Source organism: Mastigoproctus giganteus, chromosome 3 (genome assembly GCF_048544385.1).
Source record: "Mastigoproctus giganteus isolate SK-2022 chromosome 3, ASM4854438v1, whole genome shotgun sequence".
NCBI lineage: Eukaryota > Metazoa > Arthropoda > Arachnida > Uropygi > Thelyphonidae > Mastigoproctus > Mastigoproctus giganteus.
The window spans coordinates 242,307,548-242,327,819 of record NC_143577.1 but is presented as its reverse complement, the minus strand read 5'-3'; the positions used below and the strand labels follow the sequence as shown (position 1 = coordinate 242,327,819).

The window sequence follows — 20,272 nt, the reverse complement described above, 5'->3', positions numbered from 1 at the left end:
CAGGCAATTCAAATAGCAAGATTGGCAGAAGGACGACTTTATGAGGAAAGACTGATTATGTGGACTACAGAGAGGTATTAGTAAAATGAACGAAGGTGGAATTCTCACTGTTACAAAGAATTCCAGAACTAAGGGTCATAAATTCAAATTACAGGGGATGAGGTTTAGATTAGATTATAGGAAGTTTTCTTCTGGCCAGAGAGTCATTGATTGCTGGAACAAGTTTCCCTCACAAGTAGTTGAGGCTGACAGTTTGAATAAATTCAAAGATCAACTGGATAGTAACCTGTATGAGGAAGGAAGCATATAAGTTGTATTTTCTTGTCTACTTTGGTTTTTTTTTTTTGCCAGTGCTGCAAAAGCCTGTGGCTTCCTTTAACTATATGACGAATAATATTATTATGGTATTTTAAAGTGATTACATTATATGCAGTATTCAGACATCTACTTACATTCTGAGGTGAATTCAGAATGCGAGAGAGAGAGAGAATACACACAGTAAATATATTTTCTGAATAAAAAAAAATTATATATAAAAAAAAGAGAGATTTTTTTTTTTTATTCATAAAGTAAAACAAATAAAACTTCCTTCAGCAAAAAAAAAAAACACATACCAATTTCATCTCTAGTTCGGTTCTTGAAACTTGCCATTCAATGAGCTCTTCGAAACAGAGTAGATTTTTGCCTTCTTTTTAGAATTTTTTTTGTTGGCCTGTAAGGAAGCAATCAGAATATAATTTTTAACTGAATTATTTAGACAGAATAATTCCTTCATTAAAAAAAAAAAACATTAAAAAATGGTATTATTGCTCTTTTCTACTTTTGTCAGGTATTAAAAAAATTGTACATAAAAAAATTATTATAATTTACCATATACAGGCAACCCCCCACATAACAGTACTTCTACAACATGGTTTCGCTCTAACACAACTGATAAATCACAGAAATCCTCACACAACACAGTACTTCTATAACCCGGTTTCACTCTAACATAGTTAAAGAATTACGGCAAACCTAGCATAACATGGTATTTTTGAGCTTTTGTGCAGGAAAACCCTGCTATTATGTGGAATGTAATTTTTTAAATTTCCATTCTTTTTTGTGAATCCTGGCTGTTGACTCACTTGTTGTTATGCAAAAAAAATTATTGGGAAATTAATAAAGTATTTTATTTTGTTGGGAAATCCCCGTGTTAGGTTCTGTGCGATTGAAATGTGCTTGTTTGAGACCATAAAAAATTGTGACTTCGAAGCATGCAGTTCATGACTTTTAAGGTTTTTGTAAGGCTATTTTGGTTTTTATTGATGGTTTATAATTTGTATTGGGTATGTATTACTAAACTTTGTTCTTAAGAACCATACTGGAATAATTTCTTTGTTGTGAATTAAATTCCATCCCTAAATTATAAGGAAAGTTAAAAACCACCGCTCAAAAAAAAAATTTTATTTCTCTAGAATCAAAGATACAAACTTTGGATCGTCATAAAAAAGGGGAAAAGGTATTATATGTTGCAAAAAGTTTAAATTTAAGTGAAGCAAAAATCCAGACCATAAAGAAAAATAAACAGAAAATTAGAACTGCTGTTGCTGCAGGATCTTTCATTTCCGGAAATATGACAGCTCATTCCCCAAGTGCAAATAATTGAGAAAATGGAAAAAGCACTCAGCATTTAGATTGACAATAGCAGTAAAAAACAGATCCCATTAGACGGCAATATAATTAAACAAAAGGCACTAAAAATTTATAACCATTTAAAATAAAATGGTGAATCTTCTGTTAACCTGGAGTTTGTTTAAGTGATTTAAAAATCACTTCTCATTAGATAACAAGAATTTAGGAGGAAAGTGCATCGGCTGATACTGAAGCTGCCAAGAAGTATGCAGGGGACTTTCAAAAAATTATTCAAGAGCACAGATACACACCGCATCAAGTTTTCCATGTTGATGAGCCAGGTCTTTGGTGGAAAAAATGCCCAAAAGAACATTTATTTAAAAAAGAGAGATAACTGCACCAGGTTTAAGGGATCAAAACATTGTGTAACGTTACTTATGTGTAGTAACCCATCAGGAGATTACATGATAAAACCTATGCTAGTTTATAGATCCTCTAATCCACGTTCAATGAAATGTGTAAATAAAAATGCATTACCGGTATTGTTGGAAAGCAAACAAAAAAGCTTGGGTAACTACTGATTTATTTAAAGAATGGTTTCTAAATTGTTTTATGCCAGCTGTGGAAATTTATTTAAAGTGGAAAGATCCAGATTTCAAAGTTTTATTACTATTGGATAACACAATTTGATCAGGCCATCCAAAAGATTCAAAAGTCATCAAAACGTTGAAGTAATGTTCCTACCACCCAATACAACTTCTTTAATTCAGCCATTAGATCAAGGCACTATAGCTAACTTTAAAACTCATTACATCAGAAAATAGTCACAATGGATTTTGGAAAAAATTGATTCTGAATCTTATTGAAGGCATGGGAACATTTTTCAATTATGGACTGTATTGGAATCATAGCTTTATCACTCAAAGAAGTAAAACAGTCAACATTAAATGAATGTTGGGAAAATGTATGGCCTGAGTCAGTTCATTCAGGAAATATGGTCGAACTGGCATAAAATGGAATCGGTGCAATAGTAGAACTTGCTAAGTCAGTAGAAGGGGGAAGGTATTGATGATATGACTACTGAAGACATTCAAGAATTACTGGTAGAAAAAAAGAGGCTGCTGGTGAAGTGGATTTAGTGGAAATGACAATTGGAGTAAAACCAAATCAATTCAGAGGATGATAACACAGATAATTCTGAAGTTCCAAATTTTACACTAAAATTTGGAAAGCATATGGGAAGGCATAAACTTAGCAGAGCAATCAGAATTCCATTTTTTGAATGCAGATCCTTTGATTAAAAGGAGACAAGGTTCAAAAGGGGACTTCAAAAATGCTTAGCTCCATACCATGAAATTTATAAAGATCTATCAAGCAAAAGCTTACAAAACCCAGATTACTGATTTTTTAAAGAGAGCAGAAGATACAACAGACAAAAACGTTCTCGTTTGATTTTACTTAGCAGCGATGAAGAGGAAGAAAATTAAATGAATGTACATTATCTGACAAATTGCACATCATATGGAAAAGTGACACAACTCAAAAATTGTTGAATTTGAATTAATATAACAAGAGGATGCACAAGATTAAACTCTACATCTTGGAAAAGAAGACATATTTTTAACTTCAATTTTGAGCCAGTATAGTGCAGTTGTATCGCTTTTTTCCTAAGCAAGTATCACCACTGGTCACAGCAGAAAAGTAATATATCAGAGTTGTAACAGACACGACTGTATTTGTTGCACTGGTAAAATTACACTTTTTTTTTAATTGTGATTGGGTAATATTTCCTTATTCTATTATAAATCTAAATTAAACTACTATAACTTTACGATTTCAGAACTTAAGTGATAAAGTACAGTGTTTCTTTTGGTACAAGGTAACTGTGGGGCCATAGAAATAGACACTTGCATTTACAAATATTTAGAAGAGACTGCCAAATCCATGAACAGTACTGATCTTGAGATTACCTTCTACTCAGACAACTGCAGTGGACAACAGAAGAATAAATTCACTGTTGTTTGTTTGTTATTTGGTTTTTAGGAGCATTAGCAACTAAGGCCATATTTGCTCCGGGGATATGCGGTGGTCATTCCCTGACCTTTCCACATCCTCCGTATTTGGTTGTCACGGGCTCGAACCCCAGTCTAATCAAGAAGCATGCATTACGCACTGCTGCTCTTGCCCAAGTCCATCACTCACAAGTTCCTAATTACAGGACATACGCAAAATTATATTCATTTGCAGCACGAGTGCCGGCAGGATATTTTGCAAGGTGGTGTATGTGGGAAAAAATTTTTTGTTCACCAAATTTTCAAATACATGCAATATCTTATGTTTCAATAAATTAATAAAAATATTTAAAATTGTGTATCACGTCAAAATCCAAAGGTGGTGCACTTGCACAACGGTGCCAGCACCCATGCTTGGCAGTATGTTATATTAATACATGCAGAGAAGAAACGAGGGAACCCATATAGAGTAACTGAAATGACTCACAGGGATTTCTTCAATTTTAAAAATGTTTGTCAGCATTATGGGAAAAACTCAAAGACGGAAGGTAATGAAATTGTAAAGTTAGGCAAAATCAAGATAATGAAGATTGAAAAATATTATACAAGAAAGAGGACTATAAAAAAAATTGTGACTAACAAGAGACGTCAGCCACTGCAGGGTAAAACTATCAAAATGAAATCAGCATTCACCAGGAAGATAAGAGTTTCAGATAAAAAAAAAATCGGATATCCTGGACTAATTTAAAACAAATCATATCCCTAAAAGCTCCGAAACATAAAATTGTTCGGCATTCAAACCTTAAACCTTATTTTGATTATTAAGAGAATCATTTATTTTTTTAATTAAAATTACATTTTTTTGTTTGTTTTTGTTACATTGTTCATTTCAAAATATATTTTCATTAATTAACAAAATATGCTATTTTCATCTAAACTATTTCAAAATGTTAATTTTTCTGTACCTTTCCTATATTAGTGTCACAAAAAAAAAAATCCCAGGGGCTCACATCTGGTGAGTATAGGCTTGGCACACCCAGGGTCCTGAGCTGTATATCATCATTCTTCTCTTTCTTAGTGATTCCTTTCTATTTCTCTCTCTCTGTAACTTTTTTTTTTGGTTGGTGCAGCATAAGTTTCAGGCTTCCTTGCAATGTATAGCTAATAATAATAACTGAAAAAACATAAATAAATAACAAATAAGAAAAGTGACATAACTCAAAGTCACATTCATGGTATGGCCTCTATGGTAGTCATCATCAGCCATTTTCAATCCACTGCAGGACGAAGGCCTCTATAGCAACTTTCCAGTTCCTTCTGTTTTGTGCAATGGCCATCCATTTACTACCCACAAACTCGTGAATTTCATCTGTCCATCTCCATCGTTGTCCTCCAGGATTTCTTCTAGCTCCTCTTGGGTACAATTCTGTTATTTTCTTAGTCCATCTATCATCATGTCTTCAAGCTATGTGTCCTGCCCAAGACCATTTTAGTTCTTTAGTTTTGATAAGAATGTCCTTTACTTGAGTTTGTTGCCTAATCCATGTGTTTCTCTTCTTATCCAACAGTCTGATTCCTAATATAATTCATTCCATTCTTCACTGTGTAGTTCTCAGCTTCTCTTCCATTCTTTTGGCGAGTGCCCAAGTTTCACTTCAATAAGTCATGGTGGGGAGTATACATTGGTTCATTATCTTACGTTTCAGACAAATTGAGATATTGCTCCTCAGTATGTGACTATATTTCCTGAATGCTATCCATCCAAAATTTATTCTTCTCTTGACTTCCAGCCATTTATCATTATTACAGCTTCTTGTAATAATGATAAATTCATATACTTGTCCCAGATAAGTATATGAATCCAACTTTTCAATTACTGCTCCTTCAATGATTATATCCCTTTCAGTAGCATACTTGTTCATCATTATTTTTGTTTCAGCCATATTCATCTTTAGCCCAAAATCCTTACTAACTCTGCATGACTAATTCTTTGGGATCATGGCTTATGATCACAATATCATCTGCAAATCGTAAATAGTTTAGGTACTCTCCATTCATATTGACTCCTTTCTGCAACCAGTCTAATCTTCTGAAAGTTTCCTCAAGGGCAGCAGAAAACAGCTTCAGAGATATTGTGTCTCCTTGTTGAATTTCTTTCTCAATTTTAAATTTGCTACTGTCTTTGTCTAGTCTAATAAAGGAGGTAGTGTTCTCATATATTTTCTTCAAAATCATAATTAGCATTAGCATTAATAGAGGCATATGATGCAAGAAAGCAAGCTTATATAGCATCAGCCAAAAAAAAAAAGCCCCTCCCATTTCACCCATCCATTCATTTTTTATTATTTTTATCCCATCCATTACAGTATTTATTTCATCAAAGCACTGCTCTGATTTTAAAAATTAACATTTAATTTAAAATGCACTTATGGTATGATGGATTTTAGAGAGCTCTAATGATCAAATCCAATATTATAAAATATTGGGTTTGCATAGATACCCCATATATAATATATGGGGTATCTATGCCTTGTCTTTCCAGTGCCAAAAACATTGCTTTATGCTGCATGGAGTCAAATGCCTTTTCATAATCCACAAATGCCAGGCATAATGGTGTTTTATATTCATTTGCTTTCTCCATTAGCTGTTATTTAAGTGAAGGTGATCCATAGTTGAGAATCCTGTCCTAAAGCCAGCTTGCTCTTTCGGTTGATTCTAATCTATTAGTAATGACCCTTGTGAACAACTTGTAGATGTGGGATAACAAGCTAATTGGTCTTAATTTACAATTTATCTCCTTTCTTATGCAACAAAACTATGATTTTTGCATTATCCACTCCTTAGGCATCACACCTTTTCTAATGCATTTTGTGAAGAGTCTTGCCAGTTTTTATGTCATGTCTCTTCCTCCCAATTTTAACAACTCTACAGTAACTTCATCTTCCCCCAGAGCTTTCTGATTCTTCAACGCAATGTGTGTTACTAATTTGCAATCCATCTTTCCCACTGCTGGCATCATTCCCTCACTCCTTGTATAATTCTCTATAGTAGTCTTCTGCTATTTGAATTATGCCTTCTCTGCTATTTTTAAGTACATCATCTCTATTCTTCAGTTTCAGTATCATTTGTCTTTCTGTATTACTGCTCATGGGTACTGATTTAAGTCCTTTGTTTTCCTTTAATGCTTGTTCTACTTTTTTCGTGTTAAATTTTCTTATATCCTTTCTGAGTCACTTTCTAATAGCTTTGCATAACTCAGTATACTCAACTTTATCCTTGTCGGTGTTTATCTTGCTCTTTATTTGTCGTCTTCGGTTCATCATGACAAGTGCTACTTGACTAATTTTTTCTTCTTTGGATTTCTTTTTTACCTATAAGTTTCTTGGGCTTCAATATCTTTGTCCTGAACAGTCTGCAGAAACTCAAACTTGTTCTTAAATTCCAGTACATACTGCTTTTTCTCCTCTTCTGTTATCTCAAAGATCTTCATATTATTTACTCATCATGTGCATCTTACCATTCTGTGATCACTCCCAACATTTACCTTGTTCAGGACAGTAACATCATTCACAATATATCCTCTGTTAGTGAGGAAAAAGTCTATTTCATTAGTTGTTAATCCATGTCCATTTTCTGTTCACCCTTTTCTTGAAAAAAAAAAAGTGTTCATTACTGACATTCGTCAAGATTCTGCAAATTCCGCAAGTCTTTCACCTCTTTCATCAATTCCAAAATTTCCTATAGTTCCCCTTCCTGTGCTGTTTTGTCTCTTTTCAACCTTAGCATCGAAGTCCCCCATAATGATAGTGTAGTGGGTTTCCTGATATCTAGAAGACTCAATTTCGGTGTACATTTCTTCAATCTCTTCATCATCAAGGCTCAATGCTGGTGCATAAATCATTATAACCTTCAGCTTGTACCTCTTAGAAATCCTGAGTAGTAGTCTTGACACTCTTGGTGATGTACTTTTGAATTTCAAAATGTTTTTTTTTTTTATATCTTTATGGACCAGAAAGCCAACTCCATCTTCGCTCCTTTCACTGTTTCCATTGGTGTACAGCAGATTTCCACTTGAAAAACTTATAAGCGATTCATTTCTTCTTCTTCTAGAAGAAGAAATGAATGAATGAAGAAATGAAACCGACGATATTCCAATTCATATTTTCTAATTCCTTTTCCAGCTCTAACATCCTATCTTCACTGATGAGCGATCTTGCGTTGTAACAGGCCAAGTTCAGTTTCCGTGCATGCCAGCCTGGTAGTACCCAGAGATTCTTAGCACCCTCTGCTTCCACTCTGATCCTCTCACTGCCATAAGAAGGGGAGTGAAAGCCACTGGGGACTGAGGGCCATTCGTTTTGTCATGTGCTGGAGGGCTTGGTCTTTTCCTCTTCATGCTGACCAGGCGCCTTGAAGAGAACTACTCTACACGTTCGTTGCCACTTAAGTGACGTAGCAGAGATTACCATGGAGGTGTGCAAGAGTGGATTTTAGGGAGGCAGGCCAACCAGACTTCTAAATCTTCTGAAATAGAAAGATAATGGATCCATCAGTGTTTTAGACTAATTGTCTGATAACACATGGAATGCCTGTTCCCCTCTAATAACCCTATGGTAATCATGGTAACACAAATTTCAAAATATTTATAAAATCTGTTAGAAAGGTTTATTGTACTTTATCAAGCTGGTATTTTTTTTTTTCTAATCTATTATTAATGCCCACAATTCAGATGAAACCTTATCTGATTTCTTTGTTTTTGCTTTTCTGAAAAAATGCAATTTTTCAGAAAAAAAATGCTTGTCTGTTTCAAAGTGAGTTGTGTCACTTTTCCATACGATGTGCAATATGTGTGTCACAGTTTGTAAGACGTTTGTTCAGTTATTACTATTTTTAATAAAAATTAAGTTTCCAATAGTTATAAAAAAAATGGTGCATTTTTTTTTGTTAACTTTTGGAAAGTAACCCCCTTTTTGTCCTGGTTCTTAGTCATATATAACACGATGTCGCGAGGCGCACTATAGCCAATTGGCTATAGTGCGCCTCGATATTGACTGCAGATATTGGCTCTTGCTTGTCTGTTTGATTTTTTTCATTTTTAGTTTAATTACTTTCCTTAATTTAGTTTATTTAATAAATGCTTAGATGCAGGGCATTAGCACCTCATAGGTATAACCAGTGGTGAGCTATAGTGGGCTCACGAGAGCCCATTGTTATTTTTTTTTTTAATTTGCGAGCCCATTGTTGAGACGATCATTTATTTTACAAATGAAATCCTGAATGCAATTATTGAATATCCAGAGCCAAAACTACGGTGAGGAGAGGGGGGCCCATTCCCAGCATTTTAAAATTACTTCATTTTTGATTTAATTAATTGGACCTCTGTTTAACGAACTTCTTTATAGTGAATTTTTTTAATTCCTCCTTGGTAATTACATTTAAAATAGTTTCTGTTGAACGAAGAAAATATCCATGTAACGAACGGATTAGGAGAGACAACTTTGTATGCAGTGTTCTCACCTCTGGCCTTTAGGCAATTTAGATAATTAGAAAGTGCCAATTAAGGGTGAAAGGGATTACTGTTTCACAATGTTAGTGGTGTCCGTAAAACCTACGCAGTCACATACTGAGAAGTCACACTAGTCAATATGCTTTCCATAGTCAGTCAGAGGATTAAGAAGATTCCGACACAGATAATAGCCCCTGGTCAACCTATGTTGTGGTTCTCCTTTACTCGGACAAACGGGCATATGTTTTTCGGAGAAGTGAGTGATCCACACATTCCAGTTAATTTCTCCTGTCTATGTTTACAGTAACTGAATATGCGTGTGATTCCGACATTTTGCACTGTATTCAAAGAACTAGTGATAGTAGAAATGTAGAGGGGAGATTGAGGCAACTAAGATATATAAACTTTACGAAGATGAAATGTTGGCAGGTTTTGAAACTTTGTCGAGCCTTTCACTGTGTAGAAAATGTTCTAAAATATAATGGCATACAGGTAATAATTAAAAAAAAAAAAACTATCTCCAAAAAACTACAGCAAATTAAGAATGATTGCTAAAGAACTTGATGGATAAACTATAAAGATCAGTCGTGTGTTCGGGCCATGATGAGCAGCTTTTAGCTTGGGTACGGCAATTGTGGGTTGGAGGAATTCCCACTTTGTGCAAACATTTTGAATCAGAAGTTTCTGGTTTTGAATCAGAAATATTCTGGATTATTAAACATTTTGAATCAGAAATATTCTGGATTATTAAATCGACCTTTAAATTTGGAATTTCTTAACAATTTAGCAGCAATGATCGACATCCTGCAGGAGCTCTCTTACCTTTCAGAAGCTTTACAGAATCACAATGATAAAAGCATATAAATTAATTATTCGAACTATAAGTGCTATTGCTAATTTGAAAAATTCTGAAGCTAAAATTGAGAACATGATGTTGAAGTGGAAAGAATTTGAAGAAATCAAAATCGAAAGTAAAAAAATTACCTCGTGACAAGTTATTAAATGCATTGTGTTATCCTTAAATGATAAGTTATTAATGCAACAGGGCAATTTTAAATTAAATAAAGAAAATAACAATGCCATTGAAAGAAATTTTAAACATATGCTACCCAAAATCGTGGAATGTGAAAGAACTTTCGTCTCGGTGGCAAGATGGTGAAAACCAAATAAGAAATTTGTTTTCTGATAAAATATGAAATAAAAATTAATGATTTTAGTGATTTTGTTGAAGACAGTTTATCTTTAAAATCGAGTGAAATTACCTTTTCAATTAAGAGAGGCAGAAAATATCTTTGAAACCATTGCAATTAGCAGTGCTGAAGCTGAGTGAGCTTTCAACGTAATGAATAATATTGTGACAATTAAACACATTGCAGATTATGATGACTATACATCTAAATGGAAAAAACATTGCTTCAATTTGATCTGGATCGTTATGTCAAATCATTCCTCTGTAATCATCGCTTCAGCTATTGAGCAAAACAGAAGATCGACAACAAATATTAATAAAGAAGTAAATTGGCAATTTTTAGAATAAATTTTTCTTGAATATTTGTGAAATATTTTTTTTCATGTAATCTGTGATTTTTGTGTACTTTTTCTAGGTTTGTTTTTTATGTAATATTTGTTTTTATATTGTGGAATGTTTTGTGATAGTTTTTATGTTATTTGTGATATGGGAAATATTTCATGTTATTTTTTATTCTGAATATTAAAATTTTATCAAGAAAAAAATGTATCCATCAGTGGCGTAGCTACCATGTAAGCAGGGAAGGCAATTGCCTCCGGGCTCGCCCTTTAGGGGCCCGGCAACTTTGGCTGTCTCCTGTTTTTGCAATTTTCATTAATTAAGTAGGGGTCCAAACATGCTCTTTGCCTCCGGGCCCGAAAAAGGGTATCCATTATAAACTGGTGCTACTAGTATCCATTATAAAAATTGGACGAATAAAAAAGTTGCATGTGTGTCAAGCACACGCAGTAGATGGTTTATGCGAAACATCCTTCACGTTTCTTTTAAGTATTTTGATTTGTATATATATATATATATATATATATATATATATATATATATATATATATATATATATCGATTACGAAATAAAAGAGCTTTGTTATTGTAAATATTTTATTGATCATTCACAGATTTTCATAATTTCTGGAAGACAAGATACAATAGATTTATGATAACTAAAGTAAGAGATGTATACTTGAGAGTGCAACATATCTAAATAGCCCTGTAAAATAGCACCGATTGATGTACCGATCTTGTAGTTGAAGCGACATAAGTAGCTGTTAGGGGCACCTAACAATGGAATGTAACGAAAATGCGAGACGAAAAAAGAAACTGTTGACAAATATTTGTATTGTTGCAATCATACTTACTGCAGTAGTAACTTCAGGAAGCATGATCGTGATGTCATAGTATTCAAAAATTCTAAAAAGTTAGAACTCCAGACACTGTCGTATCCAGTTATCATCGTAAGGCGAAGCATGACAACCAGGTTTTTAAGTTTTCTTTTTATATATAGACCTAGGAACGTTTTACAAATTCACTTATATGCATGGTTAAGGGGGGTAATAAGTTGCATTTGTCCACCCCCCTAAATCCGCCACTGACTCAAGATATCATACCAGTCACGAAAAATGCATCACGCGCTCTAATCACACCACAAGTAGTGCGAGTGTGCAAAGCGCCTCTAGTAGAAGCCGCAGATGACGTTATTTCAGTGACCGATCAAATTTACTCGGTAGAAAGTTGGAAAAACTGTGAGCCCATTGTTAAAATATTCACAGCTCACCACTGGGTATAACCTGTTGCAGTATGCAGAAATTCCCATTTTTTTCTCCACAGAGTAAAAAATGTCTAATTTGATAAATCATTTGCTGATCATATTATGTTAAATCATAATTTGAATTATAGAACCAACTTCAGATAGAAATAACTTAAATGCACAGAAATCTGAATAAATTTAAAGAATTAGACAAATTACTAGAGAGGATGGACAAGTAATGTGGGATTTTTTTTTTTTTGGGCTGATACTCTAAGCTTTTGTTGGTACTGACAAATGCCTTACAGCATTTGTCAGTACCAATACTAACACTAAATACCTTAAAGTTATTTAGTGTTAGTAGTGACTAAAGCAACTATTCAAAATATTCTTGTTATACTCCAGTATGACCACTAGTCAAAGGAGTTTACAATTAATTATTTTGACAGTAAATACAACCATTAAATGTTACACAGTTACACAGGTTTAAACCATGGTCCATTCAGGTGTGTGTGCATTCAGGTGTCTGAACTAAATGGTCAGGTATGTTTTTGACCATTTAGTTCAGAGCTTCTGTTCCTGGGGCAACTAGTAAGATATGCACAGCACCTTCTCTCCAAAAGAAGTATGCACCATTAAATCTCTTTACTCTTGTAGTCCTTTAAGCATTGCAGCCAAGGTGACTACTCAGTTGCCAAACCTTGTGCAAACACTGATCCCTTAACTCAAGTGAAGTTCCAATAGATTATGTACAAACATCACTTCAATTCACAAAAGTGGTTTCCAAGGGTTAAGTTTAACTTTAACCCCTCTCCTTTCCTCGATGCTCCACAGTGAAATAGTCATATATTTTAATTTTTTAAAAAAATTTACAAGCTAACGTTTCCCAATAAAATTTAACTGAAGTCACTCCTAAACTTTTAAATTCAACCACTTTAAAGTACCAGATTTTTAGTAAGAGCATATTTCATACCACTCTTCCTATGATTAAAGCTGGTCCCTTTCAAAATCTGCCATGTGGAAGGCAATAGCATACCACCACAATATCTGATGCTGCAGAGACCACAACAAAAACAACTCCAAAGACTGCTCTAAACCACATCTCAGACGTCACTGTGTGCCCTACAAAATTAAATTTAAGAAAGAAGATGATAAATGCAGCCACATGGAATGTAAAAAGTTTAAAAGAAGGCAAGATGGAAATGGTCATCAATGAAATGAACAGGCATAAAACTGACATTTTAGGCCAAACCGAAGTCATGTGGATAGGACAAGGTCATTTCAACACTAGAAATGGGTAGTTTCTGGAAGTGACCAAGTAAAAGAACATGGTGTTCGCTGTTATATTGAATGAGAAATGTTCAAGGTCTCTTCTTGAATACAATCCTATTAATAGTAGAATGATGATGGTTAGACTTCAGAGCCAACCAGTAAATCTCAGAGTTTTATTTGCATATGCACCAACATCAATAGCCACAGATGTTTATTATGAAAAACTCCAAGCAACTCTTGACCTGGTCCCGAAAAAGGATGTTTTGATACTCATGGGTAAGTATCAATTTCAATGCAAAAGTAGGCAAGACAATTTCTTCTAGCTCAGAATGTGGAAAGTTTGGTCTTGGCATTGGAAATGAAAAGGAAGAAAGATTAATTGAATTTTGTCATCTGAACAGTCTTGTCACATGTAACAACTGCTTTCAGCAACGTCCAAGGTCATATAACAAGGAATCAAACTGATTACATCCTTATTCAGCAAAGATGGCATTCCAGTGTTATCACACAGCGAAGACACTTCCTGGTTCAGATTGTGGCAGTGATCAGCTACTTCACATCAATCTCAAGCTGAAAAAGATTATGAATACCATTTTCCCTATACAACTGGAAATAGAAAATATTACCAATGATTATATAATTGAAACAAGCAACTGTTTTCAAGCTCTATTAGAACTGGATGAAGAAATGCTGCCCAAGGAAATGTGGGAAAATACAAAAAGGATTATTAAGGATTCAGCAAATAGATTCATTAGAGAAAGGAAAAAAACTAGGAAGCCATGGATTACAGAAGCTACTTTTAAACTTATTGAACAGAGAATAATTGCAAAATCCCAGGGCATACAACGAAATGAAAAGTATCAGAAACTGAGCAAAGTCATCAAGTGCTGTTTAAGCCAGGACAAACAGGATTATATCAATCGAAAGCACAAAGAAATTTAATATCACAACTTAATGTAATTAAGTCCATCCAAAACAATGTAATTAAGGACTCCAAGGGTGAAATTTTAACTGAGGAGAACGCAATTAAAGGAAAGTGGAAAGAATACTTTGAGCAACTCTTCATAGCACCTGCTGACACTAATGATCTGCCACCCTGTTTTCAAGAGTGTAATCACAAACCAGTTCCACTGAAGGAAAGAGTCGAAAAAGCCATCAGGGAACTAATGTGTGGTAAGTCACCTGTATTACCACATGATGAAATCCCAACAGAATTGATTAAAGCTACAAGTGTAAAAGGTGCCGAGTTTTTTCATAAAATGATTGTAAAGATTTGGGAAATGGGACAGTGGCCATCAGATTGGAAGAAATCAATTTTCATTCCCTTACCAAAAAAAGGAGATCTGAAATTTTGTTCAAATTACAAGATTATTAGCCTAATATCTTTTGCTGGCAAAATTCTCCTTAAAATCTAAATTTTAAAATCTCCCTAAACTGAATTTCAAGAAAATTTGAAGAAATGCCAGAAGAGCAAGCAGGTTTCAGAAAGGGCAGAGGAACCAGAGATCAGTTCTTTGCATTTCTCAACAATCGTCTGATTGTAGAAAAATGCAAAGAATTCAAAGTTCCAGTCGTTTTGTGTTTTATAGATTATTCAAAAGCATTTGATTATGTTCAACATGAGAAACTGTGACTAATATGGGAGTCCCAATCCACATAATTCAGCTGATTAAGCCACTATACCAGGAACAGGAAGGAACTATAAGAATCAACATGGAAAACAGACTTTTTCAAAATCAGTAAAGGTGTCAGGCAGGGCTGCATTTTGTCACCTCACCTTTTTAATCTTTATGCCGAAGATATCATGCATGAATCTTTGGGAGATTAGGCACTAGCATCAAAACTGGAGATAAACAACCTTCTTTATGCAGATGATACTACGGTAATTTGCAATTCCAAGGATCATCTGAAGGAAACTTTGAGGAGAGTATGTGAAGAAAGTAAGAAAAAAAGGACCATTTCTGAATGTGAGTAAAATTAAAATTATGGTGATAATCTCAGTCCAGCAAAGTGAAGGTTAGTGAGCAAGATATCGAAGACGCTGAAGAATTTGATTACTTAGGATCAAGAATAAATTAAAATGGCGACTGCTCAAATGACGTAAAGAGAAGACAGGCAATTGTTAAAATGTTGATCACTGATCTGATAAAATTAGGGAGAGATCAAGATCTGACACTAAGAATCATTGATTTGATAATTTTTCCAGTTGCCACATATGGATGTGAAGGATGGAATTTGAAAAGAGTTGACAGGAAGAAAATTAAAGCATTTGAAATGTGGTGTTACAGGAGAATATGGTGTATTTCTTACCTTGATCAAAGAACAAATTTTTTTTTTTTTTTTTTTTATGAAAACCCCAAACACAAAAGGTATCAAAACCTACAGTACTTAGTACCATGCATGGGTTGAAGGAGAAGTATGGGGGGAGGGGGGTGCCGGAAACTTTGCTCTAGAGACTAAACATGGGTTTCACCACTTCAAGCTTCCAATAAGCAAAGTGGTGGTATTTCACCGGTTGATGAAAGTCATCTACCACCTACAAATGAGTGGGTATTGAATAAAATTGGCGGACCTAAAATTCTTCTTCATAGCATCAACAGAAGAAAACTCAAATTTTTTGGACACATAGCAAGATGGGATAACTTTCTGTTAAAGAATATAAAAGAAGGAAAAATCGAGGGGAGGGGAGAGGAGAGGACAGCACCATATGGAGAACTATATGAGGGGTTAAATAGAAAGTGTTTAGTGTGTTTTATCCAGTGGTGGGAATCAAAAATTTTAAAAACTGGTTCTCTATGACCTTACTCCCCCTTTTCAAGGTAAAAAATAAAAGCCAAACATAGACCAAAATTAGCATAGCTCACATGGCGTTCGGTGTGAAATGGCCTTTAGGGACCAGTTCGGCAAACTTAGGAAATTCTAGGAACAGGTTAGCACAAACCGGTGTAAACCAGCTGAATCCCACCACTGGTTTTATCACATTTTAAAATGAGTAATTTTACTGAGCAGAGAATTTGTATCAAGTTAAGAAAATGTGAAACAGAAACTCACAAAATGTTAAAAAAAGCTTTCAGAGAAGATGCTACATATCACTTGAAGCCTTTTCAGTGGCTCCCAAAGTTTAAAGAGGTCTCTTGTCCAGCAAAGATGATTCTCACCGTGGTTCCACTTAAACTTCAAAAACCAAAAATTAAAATGCTCGTGTTCAGGATTTAATTAGGAGTGTCAATGTTAACTATCCATAAACTTACTAGTGAAACTGGTATTTATTATGAGATATGCCAATCAATTTTAACACAAGATTTGGGAATGTGGTGTATTTCAAACAACTTTCTCCCCCCTCACATTCTCATTGATGATCACAGAAAGCAGCAAATTCTTGCATGTCAGGATCTTCATTCAATATGCTGCTGCTGACCTACACTTTGTTTCTTCCATTATTACTAGTGACAAATTGTGGGTGTGTGGCTATGACACAGAAACAAATGCCCAGCCATCTGAATAGAAGACCCCATCCTTTCAAGGTACAGAAAAACAAGAAAATCTCAATCAAATGTGAAGATCATGCTTATTGCATTTTTTTTACTCAGAGAGTATTGTTCTTTAAGAATTTGTCTCACATAGTCAAACAGTTAACTAAGAACTTTACAAAACAGTCTATAGCAATGCCATGCTATTTGGAGAAAACAGCTGAAAAAGTGGGCATCAGGGAATTGGTGCTTGCAGTGTGACAATTCTAATATCAATTCTATTAGCATTTAGACTTGCAATGCAAATCTAAAATGCTAATAGAATTGATATTTAGATGACACTTGAGTCAAGTGTTCAAGACAAGTTCTTTGTGGGTATGAATGAGTGAAGGGTGTGTCATTTTTTGCTTTCTTGCATCATTGGCCACTTCTACTACTACATACACACAATAACAACAAACAGATACTATAATCAGCAGCTTACATTTTATAGTCACAAAAATGTAAACAAAATTTATAAATTTATTATCCACAAAAAAGTTTAAATTCAATCCATAAAAAAAAATAAAAAAAAAAAGGAGGTTATTTTTAAGTTATTTTCCACTCAGGCTATCAATCAAATTCTACTGCAGTGCAGAAACATAATATGGTAATCCTACTGGATATGGCCAAGTATAATAACATTTTGAAATGGCATGGTGCCAAGAGACTACCAATATTTAAAAATTGTTTCCATTAAGGCTAATTTGAGACAAAATACGTAGGGAATACTGAGAAAATTCTCTAAACACAATACAACAGGCATATCTACAATAAATTCTTCTTGTAGGGGAGAACCTATTTTATAGAGGAATACATGCACATTTACCAAAGACAGTGTAATTAAAAATGTCTTATTAAAATTGGGATACAATAAAAAAATATTCATTTAATAAAAAATATAATTTATATTCTACAATGTTATGAAAATTGTGTTCTACATTTATTTTTCAATTTTTATCCAATGTTAACAAATTCAAAAATTTCAACCCAAATATGACAAAAAAAAAAAAAGGTCTACATTACATATAGCCCAAACCTAAAAATAAGCAACACACCATTACCTTGTAAATGAAATATCCTGTATATATATTTTACTTTTATAGCAACTTTGATTCCATTCCTGTGGTGCAAAGAACATCATGGGAGAACTTTTAACAACAGACAAAAAGTAGGTTGATTTGATAAATCATACTACCACTTGTACTATGTAAATAGAGGGATAAGTGTCTAGCAAAACTTGAATTTTTGAATCCTTGGTACTTATGTTGAAACACAGGACAATCAGCAATTTCATTCTGATGGTATGGGGGTAGAGAGAAGAGGGTAATCCATGGGACTGGTGATACGTGTGATGGAATGTGGACTCCAACGTTAGTTGAGAAGTTGGAAAACACAGCACTTATCTTCCATCACATGCAATAAGCAGTCAGAGGGAAAACAGGCACCTAACCACTTCTTGTTAGGAGGCCTTTATGCCAAATAAGAACAAAAGCTTTAAAAATGCAAAGAACAATTGCCTGCGTTCCTTCTTTTCCATGAAATTTGTCCACAGATAAGTAACAAAATATTACCAGTAAACTAATACTCATGGAATTCACATTGCTGATTATTAATCAGATAGTGTAAGAGGTAGTGGCTGATGGATATGTCCATTAATTTGAAAAAAAAATTTAGGTATATGCAACACAATGATAAAAAGAAAGGAAGATAAGGTGTCCTTTTTAAGAAACTAGTTGGATACAAAATTTCCATGCAGAAGGAAAAATAATGAAATAAGAGAGCTGTGGGAGGAGTGTTTTCTTTTTTTATTTTATTTTCCCTGTTCCTTAGTATTGCTGTCAGTGGCAATTGTTATTATTTTAGTACAACAGCTCCCCTCAAGCACCAAGGTTCACAAGCTACCTGACTGCATTTAAAATATCAGAATGTCCAGGAGCTGAAGGATTTTCCTGTATAATACATATTATATACAGTAAACCCTCGATTTAATGGATCCCAATATAACAGATTTATGATTTAACAGACCGGAAAATAATAATACAGTAATGTGCATATTAATCTCGACCATATTAATTTTTTAGGTTATACAAAACTTCAGTGTTATTATTAATTAAAAATAATTACCTATTTCCATTATTGTTTTGATAATTACCTACTTTTATTTTTATAATCAAATTCAGGAAATTGTTTTTTATTCTTTCTGAAAACGTGTTCAAATAGCTATTTTCCCAGATTACAGATAAGAGCACTTGAGACACTAAACTGGAGGTCTACTGACTCACTTTGTTTCAGTCTCAGTCTGCCTCAAGCTATCATGCAGTCAGATTGTATACAAAGTGTTTCTGTGATTTCTGAATTGGGACTTTATTTATTAAATAATTTTGCAATCCTTACAATTTAAAATGGCATCAAGTGATAGAGGAGTTAAAAGAAAACGTGTGAACTTCAACGTGGCACAGAAATTAGAACAAGGCGTCTCGGTAGCACGTGTTTGTGAAATTTACGACGTAAAAAAACAAACTGTTTCTGATATCAGTAAATCAAAGGCCAAATTGCAACATAATTTTATATTGTACAGTACTGTATATTGTATTAAAGCTTTTTTTTTTTTACATTAAGAACAATAAAAAATTCCCCCCCAGGTTACATTCGATTTAACGGACTCCCCTTCTCCCCTATCAATCTGTTAAATCGAGGGTTTACTGTATATGTGAGCTGTCAGTTTCTCATGAGAAATGAAACAAAGTCATTTATTATGCAAATTACTTACAAGTATATACATAATTGGTATTCATTTAATCTTTTAATACATAATACATGCTATCATTTCCATAAATTTTTTCTCGATTAACAATATCAATTCTCTACAACAATCACTCAAGTAATTCAATCCTAATTATTTCTTCATATTTCTCTTAATCAGTAATATCAATCCATAAACTAACTTAATACTAAACAATTCTTTAAATTTCTCTTAATCAGCAATATCAATTCTCTTTATAACTTCAACTAACTCAAAGCTACATTTCCTTATTTTTCTCGTAATTCAAACTTACTCTAAAATAATCTACAATTTTATCTTAACACCCTTTCCAATAGAACACAGTTCAGAGGACTTAAGGTTCCTTCTCTTTCACAGTGGGGTTTCTTTGTGCAGATTCCTTCCATGGAGTGTGGTGATGTCTCTCTTTTTAGTCGATATCTGCCATATAGCTCTTCCAGTACTGTCATTTGGGAAAAGTTCTCTGATGATAACAAAGGAAATTATCATGGCAACAGTGGAAACCAGGGGCACTATCTGACTGGCTTGTTATTCAGCTTTGGGATCAATTTATATCACAGGAATGACAGATAAGTTAAACTTTTCCAAATAATGTTACTGCTTAAAAGGAAAACTGGACAAGACAGGTACCAGTTTACTTGACTCTTTCCAACACCTTCTCTTCACCCCCCCCCCCGCATGCTACTAAAACATCCTCTGTAGTGCATGGCGTGACTCTCCCAGAACTACAACAGCAACAACCCCCCACTTTTGGCACAAAAACCTTATTTATTTTCTTCTCATTTACTTATCTCCACCTATCTAACTTA

At 34.0% G+C, this 20,272-nt stretch overlaps 1 protein-coding gene across 3 annotated transcripts in view; it reads right to left on the bottom strand.

The window, feature by feature from the left end:
- The window catches only part of LOC150088972 (WD repeat and SOCS box-containing protein 1-like), a 213,801-nt gene that overhangs the window by 181,899 nt on the left and 11,630 nt on the right, over nt 1-20,272 (bottom strand). For all 3 annotated transcript variants that reach the window (XR_016546804.1, XM_090370976.1, XM_090370977.1), the window contains exon 2: nt 615-712. Coding sequence is in view for 2 of the 3 variants with exons in the window: in XM_090370976.1 (XP_090227102.1) it covers nt 615-651 (37 nt within the window). In the remaining variant the exon portion in view is untranslated. The remainder of the gene's footprint in view (nt 1-614; nt 713-20,272) is intronic.